Source organism: Polyodon spathula, chromosome 2 (assembly GCF_017654505.1).
Source record: "Polyodon spathula isolate WHYD16114869_AA chromosome 2, ASM1765450v1, whole genome shotgun sequence".
NCBI lineage: Eukaryota > Metazoa > Chordata > Actinopteri > Acipenseriformes > Polyodontidae > Polyodon > Polyodon spathula.
The window spans coordinates 53,260,674-53,288,021 of record NC_054535.1 but is presented as its reverse complement, the minus strand read 5'-3'; the positions used below and the strand labels follow the sequence as shown (position 1 = coordinate 53,288,021).

General features: G+C 36.9%; 1 protein-coding gene across 4 annotated transcripts in view; it reads left to right on the top strand.

Moving 5' to 3' along the window:
* The window catches only part of LOC121298280 (rho GTPase-activating protein 7-like), a 150,281-nt gene extending 130,345 nt beyond the window's left edge, over positions 1-19,936 (top strand). For 3 of the 4 annotated variants that reach the window (XM_041225320.1, XM_041225328.1, XM_041225337.1), the window contains 13 exons: positions 2,515-2,586; positions 3,989-4,070; positions 6,186-6,249; positions 10,353-11,731; positions 12,105-12,284; positions 14,135-14,294; positions 14,441-14,639; positions 15,366-15,579; positions 17,075-17,189; positions 17,631-17,849; positions 18,307-18,524; positions 18,966-19,139; positions 19,694-19,936. In XM_041225320.1, the coding sequence (XP_041081254.1) occupies positions 2,515-2,586; positions 3,989-4,070; positions 6,186-6,249; positions 10,353-11,731; positions 12,105-12,284; positions 14,135-14,294; positions 14,441-14,639; positions 15,366-15,579; positions 17,075-17,189; positions 17,631-17,849; positions 18,307-18,524; positions 18,966-19,139; positions 19,694-19,796 (3,179 nt within the window). In that variant the 3' untranslated portion in view covers positions 19,797-19,936. Of the gene's footprint in view, positions 1-2,514; positions 2,587-3,988; positions 4,071-5,606; positions 6,059-6,185; positions 6,250-10,352; positions 11,732-12,104; positions 12,285-14,134; positions 14,295-14,440; positions 14,640-15,365; positions 15,580-17,074; positions 17,190-17,630; positions 17,850-18,306; positions 18,525-18,965; positions 19,140-19,693 lie in introns of those variants that run through there. The other variant, XM_041225346.1, reaches the window with a different exon arrangement.
* The last annotated feature ends 7,412 nt before the right edge of the window (positions 19,937-27,348 follow it).

Below are 27,348 nucleotides of genomic sequence, written 5' to 3'. Positions count from 1 at the left end.
GTAACAAAGTATGAACATGTAGTTAAAAATGGCAAAGTAAACATTTAAAGCCCTGAAGTTAACAAATGCATGTGACTAACAAAGTAGAAACGCTAAAAGAAAACTGAACTCCAGAGGATCGCTCTGTGATTGTTGGGTTTCTATTATTGTTATTATTAAAATAAAATTTTAAAAAAAACTGTTCTGGTTTTAAATGTTATTGTATGCAACAGTAATTAAAAAACTATTCTGAAATGCTGTTTTTCTTCATTACCTGTCCATATTTAGATACAGTGCTCTCTGCATCCAGAGTTTGTTGGAATTTACAGACAGTGCCGAGCTAGGGACGGGTCTGTAACTGAACAATATAAATGTGAAGTCCTGCTGTGTTTTTGTCTTGCTGTGTTTTTTTAATGTATTTTTCTCTCACACTACTACTTGGTATATATTTGGCTTCCAAATTATTTTAAAATGTAGGTCTTATTTGACTCACCTGACAATACTACCAGTTGAGATCTGTAGGTCATACTAAACCCGCCCCGGATGTCTGTGTCTACCAATGAGTGAGTAGAGCCCAGTTATTGGCTGTTGTCAAGTGTCAATCAATAAATCCTGACCTGTTAATGATGAGCTTGCTTTCTTTACATTGAAACAAGCTAACAATCTCATCAGGAACCTCTAATTGGGGGATGGGGCATTAGGGGCACAAACTTCTGCTGAGGAGAGCCATTTGCTATATAGACCTGTGTTCGGCCATTTTGGCACTCAATGTCTAAAGCCTTTTACAGTTAGTAAGACCATGCCTTATGCCTGTAAAACAATGTCATGACAGCATTTGTCAGCACTTGGCAGGGTTGTTAGAATTATAGCACAGCGTTTCAAATTGAGGCTGTCAAAATGGCACCCACTGAGGCACTCGCCTTACTGCAGTACACAGAGTGGTCAGGATGCCCTAGCTTTCTTTGCCAAACCTTCTTTTGAAACTTTGCTGTAGTACTCAGTGTAGATAATTGGAGTTCTTCAACCACCAATTAGAATGTGTACATACTGTATATCCTAGTGGCTGCCTGCCGTGCACAAGAGCGGCTTTTAGAAAATATGCCCAACTGGGTTTGTGAAAACAGAACATCAAATAAAGCTGTTTCCTGTCCACAGTTCCGGTTTCCCTTTTATCACACATAAATCCTGTTTGATAAAGGGTCCTCTGTGCTTCAACTGTGCTCTTGGCTTTCTAATGTAAAATATAAATACAACAGCAGTTTTGTAAACTGCAGATTAAACTAACTGTTTTATTGAATATTAGCAATGTTTAATAAATATTGAACCGTTCTGGAATGGAACTGTAAAGGCAGTTGTGACTAGTTTTTTCACATTTGTAACAGAAAAATCGAAAATAAGAAAGTAAACAGACCCCCTTAAAGTTGTAGAATTTTCAAACCGCCCTCAGTATTGGTTTAGTCCAGGCAGCACTGTAATCGTGGGGTGAGTTAAACATGTTTTACACACATACCTCTCTGTCATTGCATATATGTGGCTTTTTGAGTCTGTTTTAAAGTCTCTGCGTTCTGCTCCGTCGGGAGAGCTGATTGTAGGTAAGCCTGGGCAGACATTGGAATCTAGGACTACCTTCCCATCTTAACTTGATCCGTGTGTTGATGAGCAAATTCTTATATTCAGCAATGTTCTTATATTCTTATATTCAGTGCATTGAACCTATAAACTGTGTAGTTGAATTTCGTTAAACTGATGATGTCAGGGTAGAATGCAAATGAGTCACTTAATATTACACAGGGCTCTACAGTTGGCTTACTAGACATGGTTTCTTCTACTTTTGTAAATATATTAATAGTTGAAGGTTCTTTGAGTTTCAGACAACTTATTAAAAGGGAACTGTCTTTGGGCTTTCATTCCAGAAGTGCCAAGTGCCAACTGCATAGTGTTAAACCACTGAGTATTCTGCTCCTTATTAGGTGTTTCTACCTTGAGAGACTAGACGTGCCAAGGGATTACAAGATTTAGTGAGTTAATGCACTTCATGCAGAATGTTGGTGCTGGTTTCTGCCATTCTAATTGAAAATATGTGCAAATCGCTAATAGACCTAAAACTTGATTAAGATCATTAAATTGCTGTTCTGTTTTGTTTTTTTATTGCATATCTTTAGTCATTAAGACATTTTGTTTTATTCTTGGGTCAAGATGGAAGGAACTGAATATGTTGGTATTTGAAATGTAGACTCTTGAGGCATTTATCGATAGATTATCCTGATGCAGGTCTCTCCTGTGGTAAGAATGCCAGTTAAACCACAGTTGTTTAAACTGTTACCTGACCATTGCTTTAGAAAGCTTCAGTTTCTGCCAGCTTATCTTATCAGTTCCTCATTCTGTTTCATTATTAGTTTTGTTTGTCAAATCCCTGAAATACTACAGCAGTATTGCTTTCTAAAATGTTGGCCGGTTGCTATAGCAGTTGTTTTGCTGTGCATTCCTACCATGGAAATAAGTAACAGTAGGTTGTCTTGTTTCTTTTTCTTTCAGAAATTGAGGCCAAGGAGGCGTGTGATTGGCTGCGGGCAGCAGGGTTCCCACAGTATGCACAGCTCTATGAAGGTAAGGCCACGCACCCCTGACAGCAGCTGCTGTTAAAGCCAATTTAGTATGGAGAATTAATTATGTATTTTCATAGTAATTACAGGCAAGTATTTTTAGACTTGGGGTTATACTTCATTTTAAGTTAATCTTCTGTATTTTAAAATTATAACCCCACCACCAATGCTACAAAGATTTATTTATTTATTTATTTTTTGTTTTATGTTAAGGAAAAAATGATACTTCTATTTATATATGTTTCACAGTTATTAGTATTTAAATGATTTGTGATGCCCTGTGAAATTAATTGTTGCCAATTTCATTAGCAGCATGTGTGTCAGATAACGTTCTTTACATTCCAGCGATGGTACTGTGTGCTACTCCTCCCTGATTGCTCTGTTTATAATGTAGTCTGTTTTGTTTGTTTTGAACTGATTGACCACAGGCTTTCACAGGTATTTAATACAAATAACGTTGTTTGAAAATGTAAGGGGGGGTAGCTTTCTTTTACATGTCATTTTTCCTGCCTCAAAACAAGTCTTGTTCAACAGCAAAAGTATATAAGAATATACACATTTTCTTTTGTTTTGCGTCGGTACTCAGTACATGTGTACATTAATTGTCAAAATAATAGTTGGCAGAACACTGTCTGTATGCAAAATGTATTGTTCAAGGGAAGTTTGTATTGCCAACAGAGCATCCTTGTACAAAAATTATATATTAGAGACAATATTTTTTTTTAACAATTAAAAGGTGCACTTTAAATTGTTAACTCTTGTTGTTCCTTATTTGTACTTGTCAGGAATTTCCAGTAAATTCAGCTACTGTTGACAACAAACAGGCTATTTGATCCCCTAGAAATTTGAGAAAGCTAATCCCTCTATTGTTTGAACTATAACTGGTGTAAACCTGTAGAAGATTAGACAGATAACGACACATCTAGTGGTGGTGATGTTTTATTATAATGAATTAGGTGAATAGCACTAGAATTTGGTACCTGGATGAATACATTAGTCTTAATTTATTTATTTATTTATTCGTTTTTTCGAAATAGGGTGTAATGGGTGTTGTATTGGACTTGAGTTGTTTGTTTTATAACCTGAAAAGTCTTTTCCAATGTTCTTCAAATGCTTTGATCCCTGCTTGCTGTGGTTTCAGCTCTACATCTGTCTTTCCCCTCAGTTTTGTCACACTTTTTTCCCCTACCTTTTCTGGTAAAATGAACTCTCGTGACATCCATTAGTCCCTGGGTATGTGCAGAGGCTGGAATTCCTCTGGACTTTTCTGTACTGTTTATCTTCAATGGGCAAGTCATCTGTTTTTTTTGATGGCAGACAGAGACAGATGCTTGCTTTGAAGAAGAATACCTCTGGGGATTGTGTCTTTTGGTTTACCCACTCGTCTTGATTTTCCCACCTTTCAGATTCCCTGTTTCCCATTGAAATCTCAACTGTAACCAGGGACCATGACTTTCTGGATCGAGATGCCATTGAGGCATTATGCAGGTAGGCAAAAATCAATAGCACTTTTCCCTTCTCTAAACTGAATACATTGACTTGTTTTCCCATTTATTAATTAGTCATTTAGTGGATGCTTTTAAGTAAAGTGACTAGGGGTGAACTATGCATCACAACTGCTGCTGCAAAGTCATTTGGACTTCTTACTCATTGGATAAAACAATTTCCCATTATCTAGATTAGCTCATTTGTGTTTTGGCCCAAACCAATAAATCACTCTGGATTCTGAGAAGTTCTGACATTCCACTGAGACATTTTACACCGGAAGTGATCTTTGAACTACTACAGACAGCAGTAGCAGCACACTTTTCAGTGGAATGTTGAAGTGTGTGGTGCCCTATAGCTCTTTCTCATTTTACTTTCAAAATTCCCATAATGAGCAGGCATTAAGTAACTAATTAATGATTTGTTATGAGTATCAAATTGTTTAATTTACAATTACAGTGAACTTGGTACCTTCACTGGGTTGAATTGCGATTTCCTGTAAATTTCCCACTAATTCTTGGAAACTGAGAAGCATTCCTGCTCAGAAAAATACCTGAATATGTGCTTATATATGGTCTTGTTAAATACAAATGCAGGATTATGTTCCCATAATGAGCAGTGCGCAGTACATTGGCTAGTCTAAACTATGTGTTCAGTTTGACAAATACCACTGCTTGAAAGAATGTGAAAAGATGTGTCCCTACACTGTACTAGCCAGTCAAAATGTCAACACCACTTAAGATTTACGACTGACAATGACTGCTAAGTGTCTCATTACCAAGGGTCATCTTTAGAAAGTTCAGAAAATTCAATTTACTTTGTTGGCTGTCCTATTGGTGATTTTAATCAATACTTCAACAAAAGCATGTTTTTGGTTATCTCTAACATCCCACTGCATGAGGTAAGGTAAACCTATAAAGAGAATATGTTGTCAAATCTGGAGAACATTACAGTAGCTTTGTGCAGGTGGAATATAAAATAAAATAAAAACTTCTCTTTTTACAGATACTCAGTTTTTAATTCTAAAATCTTGTGTTTTTCTGCTGAAAATAATTAACATTTAGTAATACAAAAAAAATGTATCACGATGGCTGGGCAAACTGTTAAATCAGTGATCTTTTACCATTTATATAGAAGAGGTAATGAGATGTATGAATTCATCTGGTATGATGGTTTGAGAGAGATTATTTGATTGGTACCAGGACATTTATTTTTTAAAGGCATACAAGATGAAAAACAAGATTACCTTTAGAAAGAGGATATGCTTAACAGAAATTAAGCTTTTTTGTGGGTAAGCATGTAGATAGGGAATTTAATCTTTGCACATACCCTCATCCATTAACCAACAATGACTTCTGGTGTAATAAAACCTAACCTGCGTCACAGCTGTTGTGTTTACCTTCTTTAGAAAAAAAAAGTTATCTCAATCAAAATAGGCATCGGTGTTATCTAAGGGTTTTCTCCTGTCACGGTATTATATTTAAATGCCAGTACTGTTTGAACATTTTTTGAATCAAACATTCTCAGGTTAGAACTGTTTTCCTCTCCTACATCAAAGAAAGCAGGCTGGTTTTAAGGAGGATAATTGCGTGCGACAGGACGGCGGCAGATACAACATGATAGGAGGAGTAGGTACTTAGCTCAAAGGGCAGGATACTGTAAAATCCCAAGAGAGGGAAGGTTCTCCACACTGACTGAATCCTGCGCAGTGGGTGTAGTGACATAACCCTTCAGGGTTTGCAGCACAGGCAGAGAAGTTAGCTGATGGAAGGTGAGGAATGGCTCAGCTGGCAACTTGCATCTGGAAGTCGTTACTCCTTGCGCAGTGCAGTCTTGAACTTAGGTCAATGGATCCCTCTATCACAGTTGACTAGATATAGTCCTCCCAGATGGTAGCCTGGAAACATTTATGTTTTTGAAAGCTCTGTTTTGAAGAATGTTTTTGCAAAACTGTTTCGCCAGTGTGGTGACAGCTAACTGAGTGTCTTCAGGTGAGCATGTGTGTGAAAGTAGAGCATTTATAATAAGGTTGTTGTTCATCAGGTAGAAATTTTTTTTCTCTATTTCCCAGATTCCAGGGTTAGAATATTAATCAAGTTTCTTGTGTCTGGTTCACAGGCGGTTGAATACCCTTAACAAATGTGCTGTGATGAAGCTAGAAATCAGTCCACAAAGGAAAAGGGTAAGTTCTTCTAATTTTAAACATCATGCCTTGTTTTCAGTGTTTCACAGCTGTAATTCATACCCAAGTTACTGTAGTTGTATGCTTTTCTTATTTTCTTATGTTTTTTTTTTTTTTTTTTTGGTGAAAGTTATTTGTATTATAATGGATATGATATAATTACTGCCATGAGCTGAACAATTGTAGCATTATGTGGTAGGGTGAAACCATCATCTTTTCTTCTAGATTTTTAATGTGTAATATTGCCATCATTTAATTGAAAGCTAGTTGTTTTTCAATTGTGGACTGTTATACAGGATAAGTGTGCCTTGAATTAGAGAGGGCAGGCAGGTGATCTGTGCAGTGATGGCAATTCTATTGGGTGCTTTACTTTATCGTAGAACTCTACTGGGATTAAGGATTTTCAAGATAGGTCTGTATAAAATAATTAAGCAGAAGTATGCACAATAACAGTAATGCTTCTGAAGAGGTGGTCAATGTCTCTGCAGGTTCCCTTGTATGGTATTAGAATTAGCAACCATGCTTCAATTGGCAAATTGTTATATTTGACGTTCCATGCGTTGCATTTGTGTTGCTTGCAGCGTTCCCTCTAAGCTTTTTAGATACTAAGAAACTTAACATTTTGACTGAGAAAGGGAAAATTATCAGTGAGAAACCTTCGGCCACACATTAACTCTTTTAATATATTTTTGTTGCATTATACAATTTTGAAACAGTATTCCAACACAAGTATCTCGACAGTATTTTACAATTTACTTTAAATTTATACAAGTCATTTACTGTGGCTCTGCCTCTGATTTTGAATCATCCTCTGATCCTATGGAGCCCTGTCGGTTGTTATATATATATATATATATATATATTATATATATATATATATATATATATATATATATATATATATATATAGACTGCATGCTTAACTGGTGGCCTGCATAAAATTGCTTTATACTACTGCATAACCAATTCCATTTATTCCCACTTTTTATCAACATATTAATAAATAAATATGGCATTTGAACATAAATATAATGTTGGTAGTTACAATAAGTAAATTTAATAAATATTACCACAATTATTTTTTTTTTCAATCAGACTGTTGTTGCTGTAATAGTAAGTAAAGCACCTGAAGACACTTCAAACCTGTCATTATGTTTATAGACATCACTTGGCTCATTGCTGGCATTAAAATAAGCAGGAAAACCTAACAATTATAACAATTCAGAAGACCAAATCTCCAGCACAGTGGTGAGAATCATATTTACTGTCTTCCACTAACACCGTAGTTAAGTCTACAAATAAAGGTGTTTTGAAAAGACATGTTTAACTTATTGCTGGCATTTACAAATACAGTACAAAATATGAAACAGTTTAGTAATAATGGTCGATTTTTTTAAAAAGGGAAATAAAACCAAAACCGTCAACGTGTAAGTATTGTGAGTTTTATTTATGTTTACCAGAGTATTTATACTTCTAAATAATGCAGGAAGATTGTACATTTTAGTATTCCATTATACAACAAGTTATTATACAAAACTGTAAAGTTCAAGAGCAGCACCAAGCAGCACTCTCTATAGAGGCAGACTCGCCAGGTGCCTGCTTCGCCCACTCTGTACCAGTAGACTGGCCGGTGCCCGAGTGAGCTGTGCACTAATGTGACGTGCATTTTTACAGAGGGAAATCAGAATCAGCTGCAAGACAGACACAAATATGCTTATGTTAATACTGGAGTCTCGATTGATGTTGATAATTATGATAATATCTTGCAAAAGTTTGTAAACTGAGTGCGAAGGTTATTGCCAGTTACTGCGAAAAATTTTAGCCATGGAGGGAACACTAGTTGCTCATCTGCACTCTGCTGATTTGCCTGCATTCAAATGAGGTTCTAGGTGAATATGTCCAAATGAGTAACAGTGGTTCCTGTTGACACCTCAGATAAGGAAAGGGTAGTGAAAAGTGGGGAGGCTATTTTTTTACGGTACTTTATCTAGTAAAACCCTGCCCAACGTTGGAATGCGTGCCTACCTGTAATGCAATACATTTCTTTGTCATTCCTTGGCTTCATGGTGTGGAACAGTCAGTCCTCTGTCTTGGCCTGTGATAGATTTGTGATAACACATAATGTGTGCATGAATGTTGGCTTTTTGTTGGGAACAAGCAAGTGATGTGATATTAAGCTAACAATACTAGTGTGTCCAATTTTTGGTTGAACAGAACTTTAAATGGGTAAATCTGTCTTTTGTGATTTTGTTACGTATGCTTAACTGATTCAGTTATGGTGGTTTTTATTTTATGTATTTATGAAAATACATAAAATAAAAACCACCACAATTATGCTTCTCAAACAAGAAATGCATCTCTCTTGAATCAGATTGCCATGTGATTTAAACAATTTAAGATATATCGTCTCCTTTAATTAGGTATAGTTAAAGCAAAGTTTCAAAGCACTTTTTGATTTGAGGCGGTTTGATATGGGAAAGAGTTCATAGGATACCCATCTAAGGTTGTCTCTGGCTGGCAACAGGGGGGCAGCCCAGAGCCAGTAAATCGCAATAAAATGTATAGACCTTTGTCACCATGGCATTAGTCACAGTGAGAAGACTTCCAAAGCTATGCTGTGACTGTTTCTCTAAATTGGAGCCAGGCTTCCTCTTGCAAGATCAATTATTAATTGCCATAAAACAAGGGGGTCTAAGCACAAGGCCCCTTTTGAAAAAATAAGCTGGTCTGAATGGATTCCTGGCACCAGCTGATTTTAGTTTGGGAGCGAGATTGGAATTTCCTGTTACCTCTGGGGCATCTTCTGTAGTGATAAATTAATTAGAAACACACAGGAGCCAGTGGTAATATGGAAAACCAACACAAACTATAGCTGTTTATCATAATGTCTGTTTAAAAGAACAGTCTGTATAGCTTCAGTACCTGGATGTAAAATGTTCACTTGATAGTACAGTTAGTGGTACTTCTCCATTGGTAAGACTAAACTATGAAACATAGTTTTTGTAGGCTTATGTCGGAATTTCTTTTTTTTTTTTTTTTTGCATTATATTTAAGTACATTATCTGTCATTATTTAAAGAGCTAGACAACCATTGCAAGATAATCAAAATCAACAATGGTCTACAAATAGATTGTACTGAAAAAAAAAAAATTAAGGCAACTTTGTTCATTAAACGTTCATGAAATGATTAACTGTTTTTAGTGGCAGTATCAGAATCCATCTTAATTTTAATTTTTATTTTTATATACACACACACACACACACACACACAGTGTAACCGAAGAGCGTTATAAAGGGGAGGGAATGGGGCGTTGCAGGACACATAACAACACACATCTGACTAAAATACAAAATAAAATAATCCCTTGCTATAATGCGCACATAGTGAAGCAAAAATGTAGCTTTCCGTGAACCATGCATAAAGCATCATGTAGTCCATGCTATATTTTTTACAAAAAAAATAAATAAAAAAGGTAACATTTCCACTCAGGGATCATTTTAATTAGCAGTTTTTAAACTAGAAGTAGCCTGGCTAAACGTCGGTCGGGAGTTCAGTTCAAAGCGACAGACAAGCAAACCAAGTGCGAGTAGGAGCGTGGGTCGGGAGAGGGGAAGAGGGAATGGGCTCGCCCCAGGTTCGGCTGCTGGAGCGGGGCTGAAGTCTCTTGTCTCCCGGAGCGAGCCGCAGCTCCTCTCACAGAAAAAAAGTAAATACATTAGGAAAGATAACCACGTAACAAGCCTGATATTTATTTAGTTATAAAACAAATGCTGAATGTCTGTGTTTTATAAAGTGCCAGCGCAGCTTTTCTTCAGTTCAAATACTGTATCAAAAGGGAGAGACAGAAACGGAAGTTCGACTGAAGTTGTTTTATAGATTGAACAACACCGATATTACTGTAGAAATATTGCATGAATCGCTACTATAGGGAATTGGGGGACATGTTGTAGGAGCGTTGTATCCGAGGTGCGTTATAACCGAGAGCATTATAAAGAGGGAGCACCGTGTATATATAAATAAAGTAAGGTGTGTTTTAAAAAAATTAATAAAAAAATTAAAGGGGTCTGCTGCAAATATTTGTTTTGTTTTTCTTTTGATGCAGAGTGAAGACTCGGATGAAGATGAGCCTTGTGCTATCAGTGGCAAATGGACCTTTCAGAGGGACAGCAAGAGGTGGTCCAGGCTTGAGGAGCTGGATGTTTTTGCTTTGACTGACAACCCTGGCTCCTTCCCCCTGGAGGAGCCGCTGCTGAACGTAGGGATGAGCAGTGAAAGTGTCCTTACTGATCTGAGCGAGCAGCCAGAGGTGGGCTCTATCCACAGTGTCGGCAGCAGCACGGGGAGCCAGGGAGCTGGACTGCAGAGCACAGGCATGGGCGCCACTAGAACTAGATCCGTAATCAGCCTCTGTTCCTCAGGAAACTCAGTGGCCAATGAAGATTCGTTCTCTGAAGGCATTCCTTCCCCCAAGGAGAATTCAAGTTTTCAGTATGATACCAAGCCAGGAGGAAAGAACAGCAGGTCGAAGGCTAAGAGCTTTCTTAAGAGGATGGAGAGTCTACGACTGAAGAGCTCGCCCAGCAAGAAAAAAAAGGTGACCTCTAAGTTGGTGATTAGCGGACCAGTGTTGCGGGAAGGGATTGATGAGGAAAAGCTCAGGAGCCTCAATTGTGTGGAGATCTCCAGGCTCAACGGACACCACAGCAGCCTCCCGTGCAACAGGAGCGTTTCTTACGCCACACAGATGAGCAGCAGCAGCCAATCAGAGGCTGGCAGCAGCACAGTGAGCACTCCCAGTCCTGTGACCAGAGCCCGCAGCCACAGCACTGCTTATAATAACAACAAACGAGGTGGCATGTACTTGGAGGGATTTGACCCCTTCAGCCAGCTGCAACAGCAGGAGCAAATTCTGCCCGTCAGCCGTAACGTGGCTGAATGGAACCTCCGCAACCAGAAAGAAGCAGCCGAGGAAGATGTGATCTTCCTCATCCCAGAAGGCCACAAGCCAGGCACCTTCCCAAAAGCACTTTGCAACACCAGTCCTCGCTGCAGACTGAGACGGGAGAGCAGTGACGACAGCTACAAAGACTCTAACTGCGGTGGCCAGAATCGCCGGAACTCAGCCAGCTCCATGGACAGCCGGCTTAGCATATACGACAACGTGCCCTGCTCTCTGCTCCTAGATGGGGAAGAGGAGGAGGCCCCCTACCCCAAGCTGGATGACATTCTGCATCATGTAAGGGGCCTTCAGAGGTTTGTGAACGAGTGGTCGGAGCAGGCCTGTGAGGAGGGGGATTCAGACTCTGCCCTTGACTCTGTCTCCCCCTGCCCATCGTCCCCGCTACAGAACCACCTGGAGGAGGTGGAGAATGGAAGTGACTTGGACAGCACAGGCAACTCCCTCCACGAACAAGAAGAGGTTGTGTGCAGCCGCGAGCGCAGGGACTCTGGTGTAGGCGCCTCCCTGACGAGATCAAACAGGTTGGTAGTTTGTTTGCAATTTGTTCCTTGCTATATTTTTTTCTTCTTTTTCCCTAGCTTAAATCATAGTGAAAATGTTGCACATTTCAACAGATTTCTTTCATTATTATGAAAAGTATTGCAGCAATAGTTAGTCATTCACAGGAATGTACTGTTTTGTGGATTTCTCAAGTTTAAGAATGTGCTGTAGGAATTTGAATTTGAAGCCAACCTAAGTCTGCATTATGTTTTAAAATGCTTTTTCTGATGCTCAACCCTAAGTGGTAAATCAAGTAGTACATTACTGTACTCATGTTATTGGAATTGTACTTTACCAATTATTAAATCAGAAATTTGGTGTTAGACTTAATGTATATATTTTTCTATTACACAGACCTCAGAAGTTGAGATGGCACAGTTTCCAGAGCTCACACAGGCCAAGCCTGTCCTCGTTTCTGCTACAAATTAATTGCCAGTCTGTAATGCAGATGAATCTCCTCCAGAAGTACTCCCTGTTGAAGCTCACAGCACTGCTAGAGAAATATACTCCCACGAATAAACATGGTTTCAGCTGGTGAGTGTCAGTGCAGGGCTGTCTTTTTTTTTTGTAACCTAGACCCTAAACCGGCTATTGAGATTTGTATAAGTTTATTTTTCTATTGGGTAACACAAAAGAGAGCATTAATAGATTTCTGTGTGCATGCTGTGGGACAATTCTGTACAAGTCCGGCTTCGTTTAACCTGTAACAACTAAAAACAAATAAATACCCCATCTATAAACTGCAAAGATTTCAGGTTTTACTCACATTACTAGAATTATCCCAGATAATAAAATGACCTGGGTAGCAGCTTTGTTTTGTAATATCTAGCAGGGACCAATTGGATAATGCAGGTGTTGGTTATTCCAATACTGTAATTGCCAAGATACTGTAATGGAAAACCTCCTATTTACAGATATTTTGCACCCAGCTGGGGCCTCTGGAGTTTGGCAGTGTAAAGAAATGAATCCCTCCCACTCCCAAGTCCCCAGTGAGTTTCACCTCCAGCTTCAAAGCACCTACTGTTCCAACAGTTTATTATGTGAGCCACGTTAAATACAGAAGCCGCTTGTTTGATACTGACAGAACTAAGTATTGATGGTGGTTCCTACATGCTTTGGATGCTCAGTGGTGATCGTAATGTGTTCTTTTTAAATTCCAGTGCCGTTTCTTACAGACCAAGCATTATGCACACTTTCTAAATACTCGCTGCTGTTCCATTTATTGCAGTCTGCGGTCTATTTGAGTTGCCATGGCAAAAGCTAAAACTAGCATACAAATAAGCATTTTGTTAAACTGATCTGAAAGTGTGTACACTGGTCTTTTGTCTTTTGATTTACAGTTTAAAGCCAGACACTTGAAGTGTAAGAAGGTTGGAGCTCTAGACTTCTTTGCAATAGAAAATACTGGGTTCAAACCGCTGCACAGATACTCCGGAGCCCCCTCCCAACTAGAATATAAATTGGCATTTGATATAAGTTATTTGACATGTACATTAGTTAGTCTTGAAACTACCAATAACATCTCCTCGTACATAACTGATAATTCCTTGTTAATGACGTCTGATGCATTACATCAGTTCCCTGCTGCTGTAAATGCCACCAGGCATTCAGTCTATCACATTGTGCTGGTTCAGCACTCCACCCAACCCCCATTATCTGATATCCCTTCTGTCTTCAGGCTGCTGACCAACTTACAGAGCTAAAGCATGTTAATAGCTGGCCTTTGAGAGCCCTATAATAGACACTACTCGGACAGCTTTAGGTCCTCGTTCCCCACCCACAGCTCCACATGACTAGGCTGTAACAGTCAGCAAGGTATTTCTGTGTGCACTCTGTAATGTTTGTCATAATGAAGTTGAACTGTGGTTCCTGTCAGTGTACAAGAGCTGTAATAGAGACAGACCAAATCTGCAGGAAAATATGCTAAAAAAATGCTGAGATTTTAAGTAGATATCTGCACAGTGTTTTGCAGAGCATCTTTTGTGTTTGTATTAATAATGGCTTATAAAAATGTAAATCAAGTTAACATAATAATAATTATATCAAATAATTTATGGGTTAAGTACTTTTAATTTAATACATCAATCATTTTTGTCAGAAACATCTTTAGAAACTGTCAAACAAAAACATCACATCAAATGAGGCTTATTTATTGGGCCACATTTTCAAAGCCTTAACTCTCTTTAATTAACTCCTACTTTTTTGAAGAAGACAAAACAGCTGTTAATTTAACAAAAATTCTGTGATTTCCAATGAATTCTGTTATCTGCCGATTTGGATTGCCTTTAATCCTAGCCATATAGAAATAAAGAAGCCCTGTATCAAATAGCATTACTGCAATGCCTCTCTTTTCAGACTTTGTGTAACTTTTTTAATTTTCACAGGGCTGTACCAAAGTTTATGAAGAGGATAAAGGTCCCAGATTACAAGGACAGGAATGTTTTTGGAGTCCCACTTCAAGTAAACGTGCAGCGGACAGGCCAACCTCTTCCCCAGTGCATTCAGCAAGCAATGCGCTATCTCCGCAGCCAGTGCTTGGACCAGGTGAGGAGAAACGTCTGTTACTCAGTCTTATTAGTGTGACGTACAGTATTTTGGCATGTTGATCTTAAATTCCACAATTATTAGGCTTTTATTGAGAGGATTTAAGGAAGTGTTCAGCTGAAATCTAATCCTGCTGTCTTCCACAGGTTGGGCTCTTCAGGAAATCTGGAGTGAAGTCTAGGATTCAGGCATTGCGACAGATGAATGAAAGCTGTACTGACAGTATTAGTTACGAGGAACAGTCTGCGTTTGATGTAGCTGATATGGTAAAACAGTATTTCCGGGATTTGCCAGAGCCACTGTTGACCAGCAAGCTTTCAGAAACGTTCCTTCAAATATATCAGTGTAAGTAGTCCGGTCTTCTCCACAGAAAAACTTTGATTGTTATCCCGGATTTTTTGAGGAAGTGGAACAATAGGATGGATCATAGACATCTTGTGGTGAAGTAGCAAATTTATTTTTAGGCCTTATTTTGGGTTGAGTGCCTGGGTCATGGACCATTTCAAACATGGCTCGAGAACAAAGCAGGATTGTATGCCGTTTCTGTTTTTAATGTTTGGATTTTTTGTATGTTCTGGTGAAGTTATTTTTCCCATCTGGGTCTTATAAAGCACACAGTAAAACATGAAGCAGGCCTCCGCAGTTAAATCAATCTTGTGCTAAGCTCATGTGCTTTTCATGAAAGCATAACTTTTTTTTTTTTTTTTTTTCCCTCCTCCATCCTTACAAATAAGTTTATTATGACCTGTGACCAAGGACATATTAATGTGTGACCTTAGTGTGTACTGTTTGAAATCAAAGCTCATAGTTCTGGGTGTAGTTTTTCAGGTTTGCTTGCTAAAAGATGTTTAAAGTTGCTTCAAATAAGGCAGGAAAGGTTTAACAAACCATATGAAATGCTAGTTTATGTATGTTTTGTAGGAATGTTCCAGATTTCACTTGGATAATTTCAGATGTATTTAATTGGTGACAGTGCTAATTTCTGGTTTACATAATTGGTGACAGTGCTATATTGCACTGCATTGCACAAGTGAACAGGGATTAAAATGTTTGCTCCACATTGTTGTACAGATGTGCCCAAGGACCAGCAACTCCAAGCCATCAAGGCAGCCATCCTGCTCCTGCCAGATGAGAACAGAGAGGTGTTACAGACTCTGCTCTATTTCCTCAGTGACGTGACTGCCGCTGTGAAAGAGAATCAAATGACAAACAACAACCTAGCGGTGTGCTTGGCACCCTCCCTGTTCCACCTCAATACTCTCAAAAGGGAGAACTCTTCTCCAAGGTAGGCCCCAGTTCACTGTAAATAGCCTGAGCAAATATTTACTGCGGTATCTTAAATTACCACAAATATTAAGATGGAAGTATGTTTTTTTTTTTTATTTTAGTAATGTGCAAAACTTCCACAGCCAAGAAAAACGTTTGGGGGTGATGCTGTTTAATCTAAGTTAGAGTAAGTAACGGGGTTCCGAAAAATACAGCGTTACACTTCCTCACGTGTTGCTACAACTGTTGAAACAACGCACCTATCATTTTTCTTTTCATTGTTAACATTCTGACAACATTTTACACATAGAACTTTTAATATGTGTTTCAAACCTCTTTTCAAAATGCCCGCTCTAGTTCACTGTGAGTAAGGGTTATTGCCGTCATTGTCAAACACATAACACAGCAATAGCGAGTCATGATGTGGTATGAATCAGAAAAGCCAGAGCATGCTTTTTTTTAGTGCACTAGAGCAACCATTTTGAAAAGAGCTTTGAAACAGACTTTAAAGTTACACGTGTAAAAAGTTGTCAGGATGTTAATGAAATGAGAAATTATGTACATTATTTAAACAGTTGTAGCAACACATGAGGACGTATAACGCTATATTTAAGGACCCCCTACTGTGGTATTTGTTAATTTCATTCTTGTAACTTGTGGGTTTAAAGTTTTTTTTTTTTTTTTTTTAAATCAAGTTTAGTGTGTTGTCTCTTTTTTAAAAATATATACAGTGCCTTGCAAAGTATTCAGACCCCTGACCAATTCTCTCATATTACTGAATTACAAATGGTACATTAAAATTTCATTCTGTTTTGATATTTTATTTTTAAACGGGTCTGAATACTTTTGCAAGGCACTGTGTGTGTGTGTGTGTGTGTGTGTGTGTGGTGTGTGGTGTGTGTGTGTATATATATATATATATATATATATATATATATATATATATATATATATATATATATATATATATATACTTTTTTACACTTGTTAGAACAAGTATTGGACAGAGAAATACTGCTTTATCTTTAAGTGTCCTGTTTTTTTTTTGTTTTTTTTTAATCTCTGTTACGGTTAAATGTGGCTTGCCTCTTCTTCCTGTTCTTATACCTCCAGACAGTAATATGTGGTAATCCAAATAAATTGAGATCTCAGAGCTAATGGTTTAACAAATTAGAAATCCTAACTATTGTATTATGAAACACCTGGGCTTTTTTAATATGACTAAACATTTTTATTGAGACAATCGCTGATAAAGCCGAGGTGTGTGTTTTTGTCCAATCCTTTGGCATTTTTGTTACAATTTAAATAATGTTCCTAAAGGATATATTAAAGCCAACCCTTTGATCTACTCCCTGGAACAATTTTAGCCTTTGACCCAGTTCATTTCTATGCAGATGTTTGCTCTGTTTTATGTTACATTGCTTAACAAATTCCTGCATAATGCCTAGGCATCAGGACCATTGTTTACATGTAATTACGTGTTAATTAAGCCATTGTTCCTCCTTTTTATCTAGGGTGATGCAAAGAAAACACAGTCTTGGCAAACCAGACCAAAAGGACCTGAGTGAAAACCTTGCTGCCACCCATGGCCTGGCCCACATGATTGCGGAGTGCAAAAAATTATTTCAGGTGTGTTTTTAGAGATCACATTTGTGCTGAGCGCAAAGAACAGGTTAAACAGGCAATATTGGTACTGCAGAGTTAATTTGCTGCATCATCACTATTTGTATTTACTTCTTTTGTAATGTGTAGTTTTGCTTAATTTGAGTGTAGCACAACTACTTCATTTGTTACAGTGTGGCCCTGGGCCATGTCACTACTTTGTCCCTTTATTCCACCGGCTGTAAAAATAAACTACAAGAGACCCATGAAACACTACTTATAGTATTCTCATAATGTCTGAAGAAAAACTTGCTTTTAAATATATATAATTCAGTGTATTGTAAAATGACCATTTTGTGCCTTTTTTAAAATTATTTAATTTGTTTACTTTGATTTGGAAGTTGAAAGTTACTAAATATGTTTTTTTTGTTTGTTTGTTTGTTTTTGTTTTTTAATGTTCTATTCCAGATTCCTGAGGAAATGAGCAGCTGCAGAAACTCGTACATGGAGCAAGGTCTGCAGCCCCCGAAGCTTGAAGAGTTGGTGGGTGATAACAAAGAGCAATCTCCTGGATACAAGGCCTACCTACAGGAGTGTATTGACGGTCTTCTAAAGGAAGCTAAGGAAAAGTTTAAAGGCTGGAACAGCTGTTCAACTTCAGAGCAGGCAGAACTGTCTTATAAAAAGGTACTTTTGTGTTTTCATATTAACACTGCAGTGGTAATGACTGCTCTGAATGAACCACTCTGCTTCTTCTGACTCCATTTCAGAGTGTTTTTTTTTTTTATTGTATATATTGCAGAGTATGTGGTGTGTGGTACATTCATATAGTAAACTGAAACAGTGACAATTCTTAGTGGTGCAGAGTATTATAGAGTACTATTCTTGTATGGTGTACTGGAATGAGCATTTTGAAAACGGGCACAGTTGTTGGTAGTTTAGTTTAGCTGTCATGTTCACTTTTTTGTTTAGTACTGAAATCCTTGATACCCTGCAAGCAGTCAACTGCAAATTGTTTGTAAATGGGTGATAATAGTTGTTTGCAATGAGCATTTTAAGTACAGCACTTCAGATTTAATAGGGCGTCTCTTAAAGGATTTAGATTCTTTGTCGTTACCAATTGGTTTTTCTGTTCTATTGCTAGGTAGGTGACGGCTCTCCTCTCCGACTGTGGAAAGCCACTGTTGAAGTGCCAGCTGCTCCAGAAGATGTGTTGAATCGAGTGCTTCGAGAACAGTACCAGTGGGATGAGGATCTTTTGGATTCAAAAGTAATCGAGAGTTTGGATAACCAGACTGAAATCTACCAGTACGTCCTGACCAGCATGGCTCCGCATCCCACCAGAGATCATGTAGTGCTCAGGTAAGGACCTTTTTAAAAACTCACTTACTTTGCTTCCCAGGGAGAGTACAGTGCACTACATTTTAAAATGCTTTATTTATTTTTTTTGTAAGCCTTAAGGGTTTGGATTTTCTATTGCAGGGGTGTGCAACTTCAGTCCAGGTCTTTGTTCTGGAATAGCCTTAAATAAATTTAACCAAAAGAATCCTCTGACAAGATCCTAAAGTACTTAGTCATTTAATTGTACCTCCTAATTCAACACCAGAAATAGCTACCCCTATTGTATTGCTTTGAATTATACTTGATAATTTTAGATTAAAAAAAAGGCTTGAGAGTTAAACAAAACAAAAAAAAGTTATGTTTAAGCAAATTAATACAAAAAAATAGTGTGTGTTTTTTATTTTATTTTATGAATGTCTTTGTTTATTTACAGTCATGTTATCCATTTTTGGTTGTTCACAGGACCTGGACAACAGATTTGCCAAAGAGAGCATGTGCACTAGTTGCTACCTCTGTGGACCATGGTGTTGCTCCTCTGATGGGAGTCAGAGTCAACGTGCTAACATGCCGATACCTAATAGAGCCCTGTGGCTCCGCAAAATCCAAACTGTCCTACATATCCCGGATAGACTGCAGGTGTGTAATCCATTTTCTGCCAGCTGTTTGATTCAGTACAGGACAGGGCTGGAGAAGGACATGCATCTAACGTCTGTGCTTCCCTATTTTATTTGAATGTGTGTATGTAGTAGATTACAAAGTGCAAGTTCTGATTTTTTTTTAATTTGTATAGGGCCAGTAATTAAGTCTTTTGATTACCTATTTTTATTTAATTTTCAAATCAGTAGCAATAGACCCTGCTCAGAGCAAACGCCTAGCTTCTGCTCAGGGTCACCAGGGTCAGTATAAGAGTGTCGACGGTATACATGTGTGTGAGTTAACCTCTTGCCATGAACGTCAGCAATGCATCTAGAAACAGCAGTAAGGCCCCATTGCCTGACCTTAGTGGCGTCTGCCTCCACCTCCCCTGGCTAACCCAACATGCTTTCACTGTGGAGGCAGCCACCATTTGATTTTTACCCTTTCTTGAGAAAACCTCTTGTATCATGCCACTGTAGTCACTACATTGATACGTAATAGACTGAAACAGCATTTTATATAATTTTTTTTTTTTTTTTTTTTTCTGTTTGCAGGGGTCGTATTCCAGAGTGGTACAATAAGATGTTTGGACAATTGTGTGCAGCAGAAGTGGTTAAAATACGGGACTCCTTTAACAGTCCTCCACTTGAAAAATAATTCTACAAGCACAAGCTAATTATAGTGATTTGCATTTTTGAGTTTTACACAACATTTCTGCCTACGCCAGTGCCGCCTTGAATACATCAAATACTGTCTAAACCTGGCTTAAAATAGCCCTCTGCTGATGATAAGGTGCTTCAGCTTTTTTTTTTTTTAATTTTGTTTTTTTTTTTTTTTTTTTTTTTTTTTTCTATATATATATATATATATATATATATATATATATATATATATATATATATATATATATATATATATATATAATATTATAAATGCTGCTTTGTTTAAGGAACAGGAGTCTTGGTGTAGGTCCTGACTGTAATAGACATGAATCTTGGCTCTTTTTAAGGTGCTCTGAAATCACTTATTTTGACAAAGGGCTACTGTTGCTTCTGGGAAGCAAATCATATGTTCTTGTACATGTTGTAGACAAATCAATTTTCTTCTGAATACACTATCATGTGAAAATGTTTTTAATGTAATAGGTGTTATAGTAACTGCCATGGAGTGTGATGTATAATGTCTTCTGTGCATTTGTGTACTCAGAAGTTCATAGAACATTCTTGTGAGAGGAATAGATAGAATGGATCAGATTGCTAGTGTTGTTTTGCAGTGATGTATCAGGATGTGGTAAAGTATGGTGGCTGGTACACCAGTAGGTGAAATTGATGGCTCAGAGAGTTGCAGTACAGTTGGAACTGTGATTGGTGACTACCAGATGGACCAAATAACAACCATCAAGCTTTTCTGTTGAGTGTGTGTTCACTTGTTATCCAAGATTTTAAAAATTTTAGTAGGTTTAGTTTGACAACAATAAATGTAACCCTTCTTTCTTCCTGTATAGACCTGTCTGAGGTAAAATGAAAATAGATCAGTTATAGATAGATAACATATAGATGTTACAAAACCATTACTGGTGTCAGTGTTTGTATTAGCTGTGTGTTTTGAATATGTATTTTTATGCTATGGTGTTTTTAGGAGCTTAGCTAGTAGTAAGTGTATTTCTGGGACAGCAAATAGTGTGTATATGTATATAATGAATAATTAAACAAATGAGTAATTCTAAGATTTATTTTAAGCTTGCAGATTGCTGCAGTATTGTTTTACTGTATCTTTCACTGGAATATCTCTTTGGAAGTCTTGTAGAATGGGTACTAAAGATTAATAAACTGGTCCTTTTATAAAGGTGGTCTTTTATACAGGTTTTACTGTAGAGATAAAAAGGTAGATACAGTGATGTTTGAATATATCCTGTTTACACATGTGAGTGAGGAGATGGTAGTGGATGAATGCTAATTTAAGAAGGAAAATGAATTTTTACTTTACCATGATCAGTGTTACTTAACATATCTTAATGAAGTGTTTTTCTTTTTTTTAAATGTATGCATTTTTCATATTTGTAAACATCTGACATTTTGGTTATTTTTTTTTATATATTTTTTTTAATTTGGTGGTTCTAAATTGCTGTGTATATACCATTGTTGTAACTGTGTATACATTTTAACTGTATACTGCCAAATAAGGATCAAACATGACAATGACCATTTATTTAAAAGTATTTGTATTTATACCTCCAAATAATATGCATTGGTTTTTGTACCTCTCATCAGTTTATTGTAAATGTTACTCTGAAATTTCTGATATAGAACTAAAATGTTTATATCTTGTTTATACTGTATGTGTGTACAGATCATAACCATTCTCTGCTCTATTAAATGTGTAAAACACATGCAGTACTCTTTGTGGTTATCATTTAAACTGTGCAACCTGTTCCATTTGATCATTGGCTTAAATATTGGTCATCTGGAGAAGGAGGGCTCAGTACAGGGTAGCCATGTGTAACAGTTTGGTATGTAAACCAAATTTAACACTTCATACTTAATTGCACATAAATTGGAAAGTGTCATTCCTGATCTGTTGGAGAAAATAGTGGCTGTCTCCTGGGAAAATTGTTCATGGTGGTCACATGGACACAGCTTAAGGAAAGTAGATGATGGTTCTCATACTGCTAGAGACCGCCCTTTACTGAAGTGTAATGCTAGCTCCAGGGATTGGCCTGTTTTTGAGGTCTCCCTGGCACATCAGCACAAACAACGCAGGTGATGCTGGTGCCAGGGATCAACCAAAATGCAGCCTCCCTAGCGCCTCAGCATGGCAACCGTCTAGAATGGGCTGGGTGGGACACTTCACAGGGGTCATCAGGTGGGCAAAACTACATTTGGGGAATGTCAACAAAATCAGCATCCTGAAACACTGGAGTGCACATAAATAAGAAAAGACTGGCAAGCCAATTAATCATATTTTAATGTAAATCGAACTTGACTGTGAGACAGTGTAGTTTAAGTACACATCACACAGCATATAGTTTCAAATAGTTAAGAAACCATGGGCCATATTCAGAAAGTATTTACGACCGTCATTCCAAAATTGTAATGTTAAAAAGCTTCAAAGAAATAACCATGAAGGATAATTTAGCAGTTTCTCCGTGCACCTTGTTTGTTTTTGTTTTTTTTTGCTGGTCCTGTAACATGTTCAGTTTGTTTTTTGTTTTGCAAATATGGCTTCATATAACTGGTAAATTTATATTCTATTTAATTAACTGTGTGTGTGTGTGTGTATATATATATATATAGATATATATATATATATATATATACGATATATTAAATATATATATATATATATATTATATATTTGGCGTTTGTATTTGTATACACACTGTCATCCCAATTTCACTTGATTTCACCAAAGTGTTTTTGTGGATACAAAGGCTTTATTGAATATTGAATAATAAAATTATAAATCTAATCTCTCTCTCCCTCAACCCAGTCACTGCGTTCAGCTGATATTGGCATCTGCGTCCCTAGACCACAATGTCAAAGGTCCTCTTCATGGTTCTGACAGCTATCGTTAATGTTCAGCGCATCAAAGCAAGAATCCTGAGACAGATCCAAATGAAAAGCTGGTATTCTTTAGCCCAAGTGCACTCTTCCTGCCCTTAGTCAGCCCTCATTAACCCGTTTGGTCAGCTGCTCATTTATACATTTTGCTGCAGCCTTTGTTTTCATTCTTTAACTCACAGGGGTATCAAATTCTCTTTGTTTTTAATAATATTTATAAAAGTATGAAAGAGCAAGTAGGTTCCTACGCGGTACTTACATTTTCTTCGATTCAGCTGGAGATATGTATTTCTTAAATTAAAAATAAATGTTTTTACATATGCAGCATAAGCAGACTCTGAAATGTAGCATGTGAAAATAAACAGAATGTTAGTAATAATTTAGATTTCAATTTCTCACTAAAAAGGGTTCACCATTCTGTGGTGAGAGGGAATTATAGGACCATGAAGCTAAAATAACAATATCCAACTGTAACTGAAGGACAGCCAGATATGTAGAAAATGAAAAGTATTTACATAGATTAAAGCTTTACTGAAGACTTTCCGGGCTTATGAGAAATGACAAACTGATCTGATCAAACTTTTTAATTCACAGGAATTCTGAAATGCAATAGAGTAGACAACAGTACATGGGCACTTTACCTTTACAGGTAAAGACCTATACATTATTTGTGTGCAACATACGTATATATATATATATATATATATATATATAATATATATATATATATATCTATATACTGATAGATCATGGGAAACTATCTAGTAATCGTGACAAACTGTCACACGATTTTGTATGGTGAACTGCACTTAACCGTTAATAATAATAATAATAATAATAATAATAATAATAAATAATGTAATCGCACCGATTATTTTAATCTTTATTTTGTAATGCAAGCCTAAATGCAAGCATCTCAAAAATCTCAATAATTTAGAACAATAACAAAAAAAAAACCTAAAAAAAAAACTATACAACAAATGCACAAGCATATAGTTAAAAATAGCAGAGATTACAAAATAAAACATTGCACAATAACTTAAACCTAATTTTTAAAGCTTCAATGGTATTAGCATCCTTGATCACCCACAGAACGAAGCTTAGCCCTTGGAATCCCTAACAGAGCCGAATTCGCAGAGTGAAGGTTAGGAGCGGGAATGCACCTTGTTAACAATTCAGAAATGTCATTTGGGGCCAAACCATTTAGAGCCTTATAAGTTAGCAGCACAATTTTAAAACCAGTCCTACTCTTGACCAGCAATCAATGCAGAGAGGCAAGAACTGGTGTAATATGAGCACCCGATTTGAAGCCAGTTAATATGCCAGCGCCAGAGTTTTGAATATACTGTAGCCTGCCAGTAGCAGCTTTGGAGCACTGGCAAGCATTCCATTACAATAATCGAGTCGGGAGGGAACAAGGGGTATGCACCAGCCTTTCTGCATTTTATGCAAATAAATATCAGTTATACAGTATATTCATGTTAAAATTTCTTAGAATGATGTGTGGTTTGTCACTATCAACCTACACAATTTTTTATACTAGTTTGTGTTAGTGGATCATTCTTTTTAAAACTACATTAAAAAGGCCTTATCGTCAAAAACATTGTACTCAAAACTATTTCAGCAATGGTCAACAAAAAGATTTAACCAATTCAAGAATGAAAGACGCTGTTACATTAGTGGGAAAGAAGCTAATGAGCACCTCCTGATGGTTCAAATAAATACGTACATCCATCCAATCTGGAACTGTACTTTATTTCAATTCTCACATACCAACCACCACCAATGCTGGCCAAAATGAGCAGCAAATGCCAATAAAAACAGATGTTACTGACTTACATTATAATTAAGGTTAAAAACAAAACAAAAGGGGTGACATTTTCTGAATAGGTTAATGCAATCCTTTGTAAAAGGACCATAAAAGAGCCATTATTTAACCCTGCAATTCCTGATTCATCCCTGAATCCCTTGATAAAGATTGCTGCCCCAGCATGATAAGATTACATGTTTTGTATCACTGGAATACACACATTACACAGAGAGTAATATTTTCTACAGATTAGGATGTAGTGTCTTTACAATATGATAAAAAAAAAGATTTTCAGCTAGTTCTCGTGCACAGTATTTACATGTGTGAAACAGTAGAAAACTACCAACGATAGACAGAAACATTAACTGAAATTAATCATCTAGATAGCCTCCATAAGAAAATAATTTAACTGCCAATAGCTACATCAGAACAACTCTATCTTCATAAACGTCTAGCCAAACCTATCCTTGGAAATCTTTCCTGATCGCAGGTTCTGTGCAGGTTGCCAAGGAAATTAGTTTAACATTAAATTAACAGGAAGGTTAAAGCTTGGCATATTTTGCAACTAAAGAGTTATTGAAACAGTATGCATTTGTGTATATAACTTGAGCAAATAATAAATTAAGTTACCCTTTTGCGCAGCAGTACGAAATGTACAAATGTCTACAATACTTGATCCAATAACTTTTCGTTGTATGTTTTTACTAAAGTCTCCATAAATAGTCAGACACTTGTATTAGTAAAATGTAAAAAAATGAATTGTATAGTGAAAAAAAAAATCCATTTACTACTTGTCTACAAAATGGTCTGAGTTTTATGTTTTTAAGTGAAATACATTCTGTTACTGTAGAAATCTGTGGCGGAACTAGATAAACCGTTAGACAAACCAGGGCGACAAATATATTTAGTTTTTTTTAACCTAAAATGAAGTCCATGCACATAAGTAGTACCGTAACTACTGTACTGTAATTATTGTAATTACACTTTTTCTTTTGGCTATGTAACAGTTTTCTTTAGCTTTTTTTACTCATTCCAGATCTATTCTAAAGTCATTAAAAAACACAGCAAAGCTAAAAAGTGTATTACAATATGTAATTAAAGTTTGTTGTTCTATACAACCAAGCTGATGCAGACAATTGTTAGAGTTTGCTTCAATAAAGCCTGGAAAGAGTATAATCTAGTCTGGTTTTAATGACTTCTTACCTATTAAAAAGATCTCCAATTCAGAACCAAGTGGATCATGCCTGGATTACTGAAACTGTGCAACAAACCCAGTCTGCATCAGCTGTGCTTAATTATAATTATAATTATCTCTTGTAATCAATCAATCATTTGAATATGATGTACATACATTCAGGCATGACACACTTTCAAACTTCATAAAGAATTAATGTCATACCCAGGAACACATCTGTGCACATCTGCCTTGTGGATCCAATCAATCTTTCGAAAAGTGTTTGTGGAATGTTATTGCACTGGTCATGCAATGCAGCTGTCAGTTCTACTTGTTTTGGGGTAGACACCTATTCTCATTCCAGACATGCTTAATGTTGTTTAAATATGGGGAAAATGCTAGCAAGAGCAGCACATTGTTTGCGTTTTTCAAGGAGCATATGTGTCGGGTTGATATATTTATTCATTGCCTAAATCAGAATCTGTGATCTATAAATAACATGTGTCTGGTGGTAGTAGCTTATCCATCCTCATTCCATCCATATGCCTACAACACACACTGTAATGTCCACTGCACACTTTCCATGGCAGACAATGCTTCTCGGCTACTTTGCATGTGTTCCACTCCCCTCTAATATTAACAGGATGTCAGACTTCCCAAACAACTGCTGTATAAAAAAGATGGACCTCTTGGATATGTGCTTTTCTAAAACTCATAATCCATTATCTTGCCTCAACAGCAGGAGGCAGCACTGTCTGCATCAAGCGGAGGGTATGAATCCATCACCTGATAAGTTTCAGAAACATCCACGGCTCCAGGAGTATTTACAAATAGTCTGAACTCACTTCACCTGGCCAGTTATTTTACCTGTGATTTTATTGACACTTTTGAGTGTCCAGTAATATTCCTGCACAAACATTTCACAAAATTAATGGGGGGAAAACACCAGGTTTTTTTTTTGTTTGTTTGTTTTTTTCACAGAAGACAGATATATAGCCATACGCTGATGAAGGTCCATGAGAACCAAAACATGTTTGTGTTTGTTTGCCTGTTTGTTTGAAATAACATTTTAAAAAGTTGCATTTTAACAGCCTTTGATACTTAGACATACAATATCAACTTTTCTTCCTCCATCTTGTTATGTTCGATCTGCGAGGGCCGTCTTCTCTTGGGGAAAAGTGAGCTACCGGCCTCCTGAGGATAAAGGCTAGCTTTGAAGGTTTTCTGAAACTGAAAATATGTCTGTTTTTTCATTTATAATTCCAAAATTTAACATTTGAAATTTTGGTGGAAATCACCAGAGCTTTGTTTTTTGTTTTCTCAGAAAAAAACAGACATTTGAGTTTCGAAATTACACCTCTTTCGTTTTTTGTTATTCCTGCTAAAATAATGGAAAACCATTTCTTGTCATTTGTGCAATGAAAGGGTCATTGGGATGTATCAGTAATGCTGGGGGAGCATTGTACAATAATAATAATAATAATAATAATAATAATAATAATAATAATAATAATAATAATAATAATAATAATATGTGTTGTTGTAGTTAGAGTACATTTACTCTAAAAATGATTGAGAATGGGGGTTATACTTGTGGTGTTCGAAAAGTTCTTATGACACAATATGAACATATTTTCCTGTATTCGTCATCGTAAATAGTGAGGT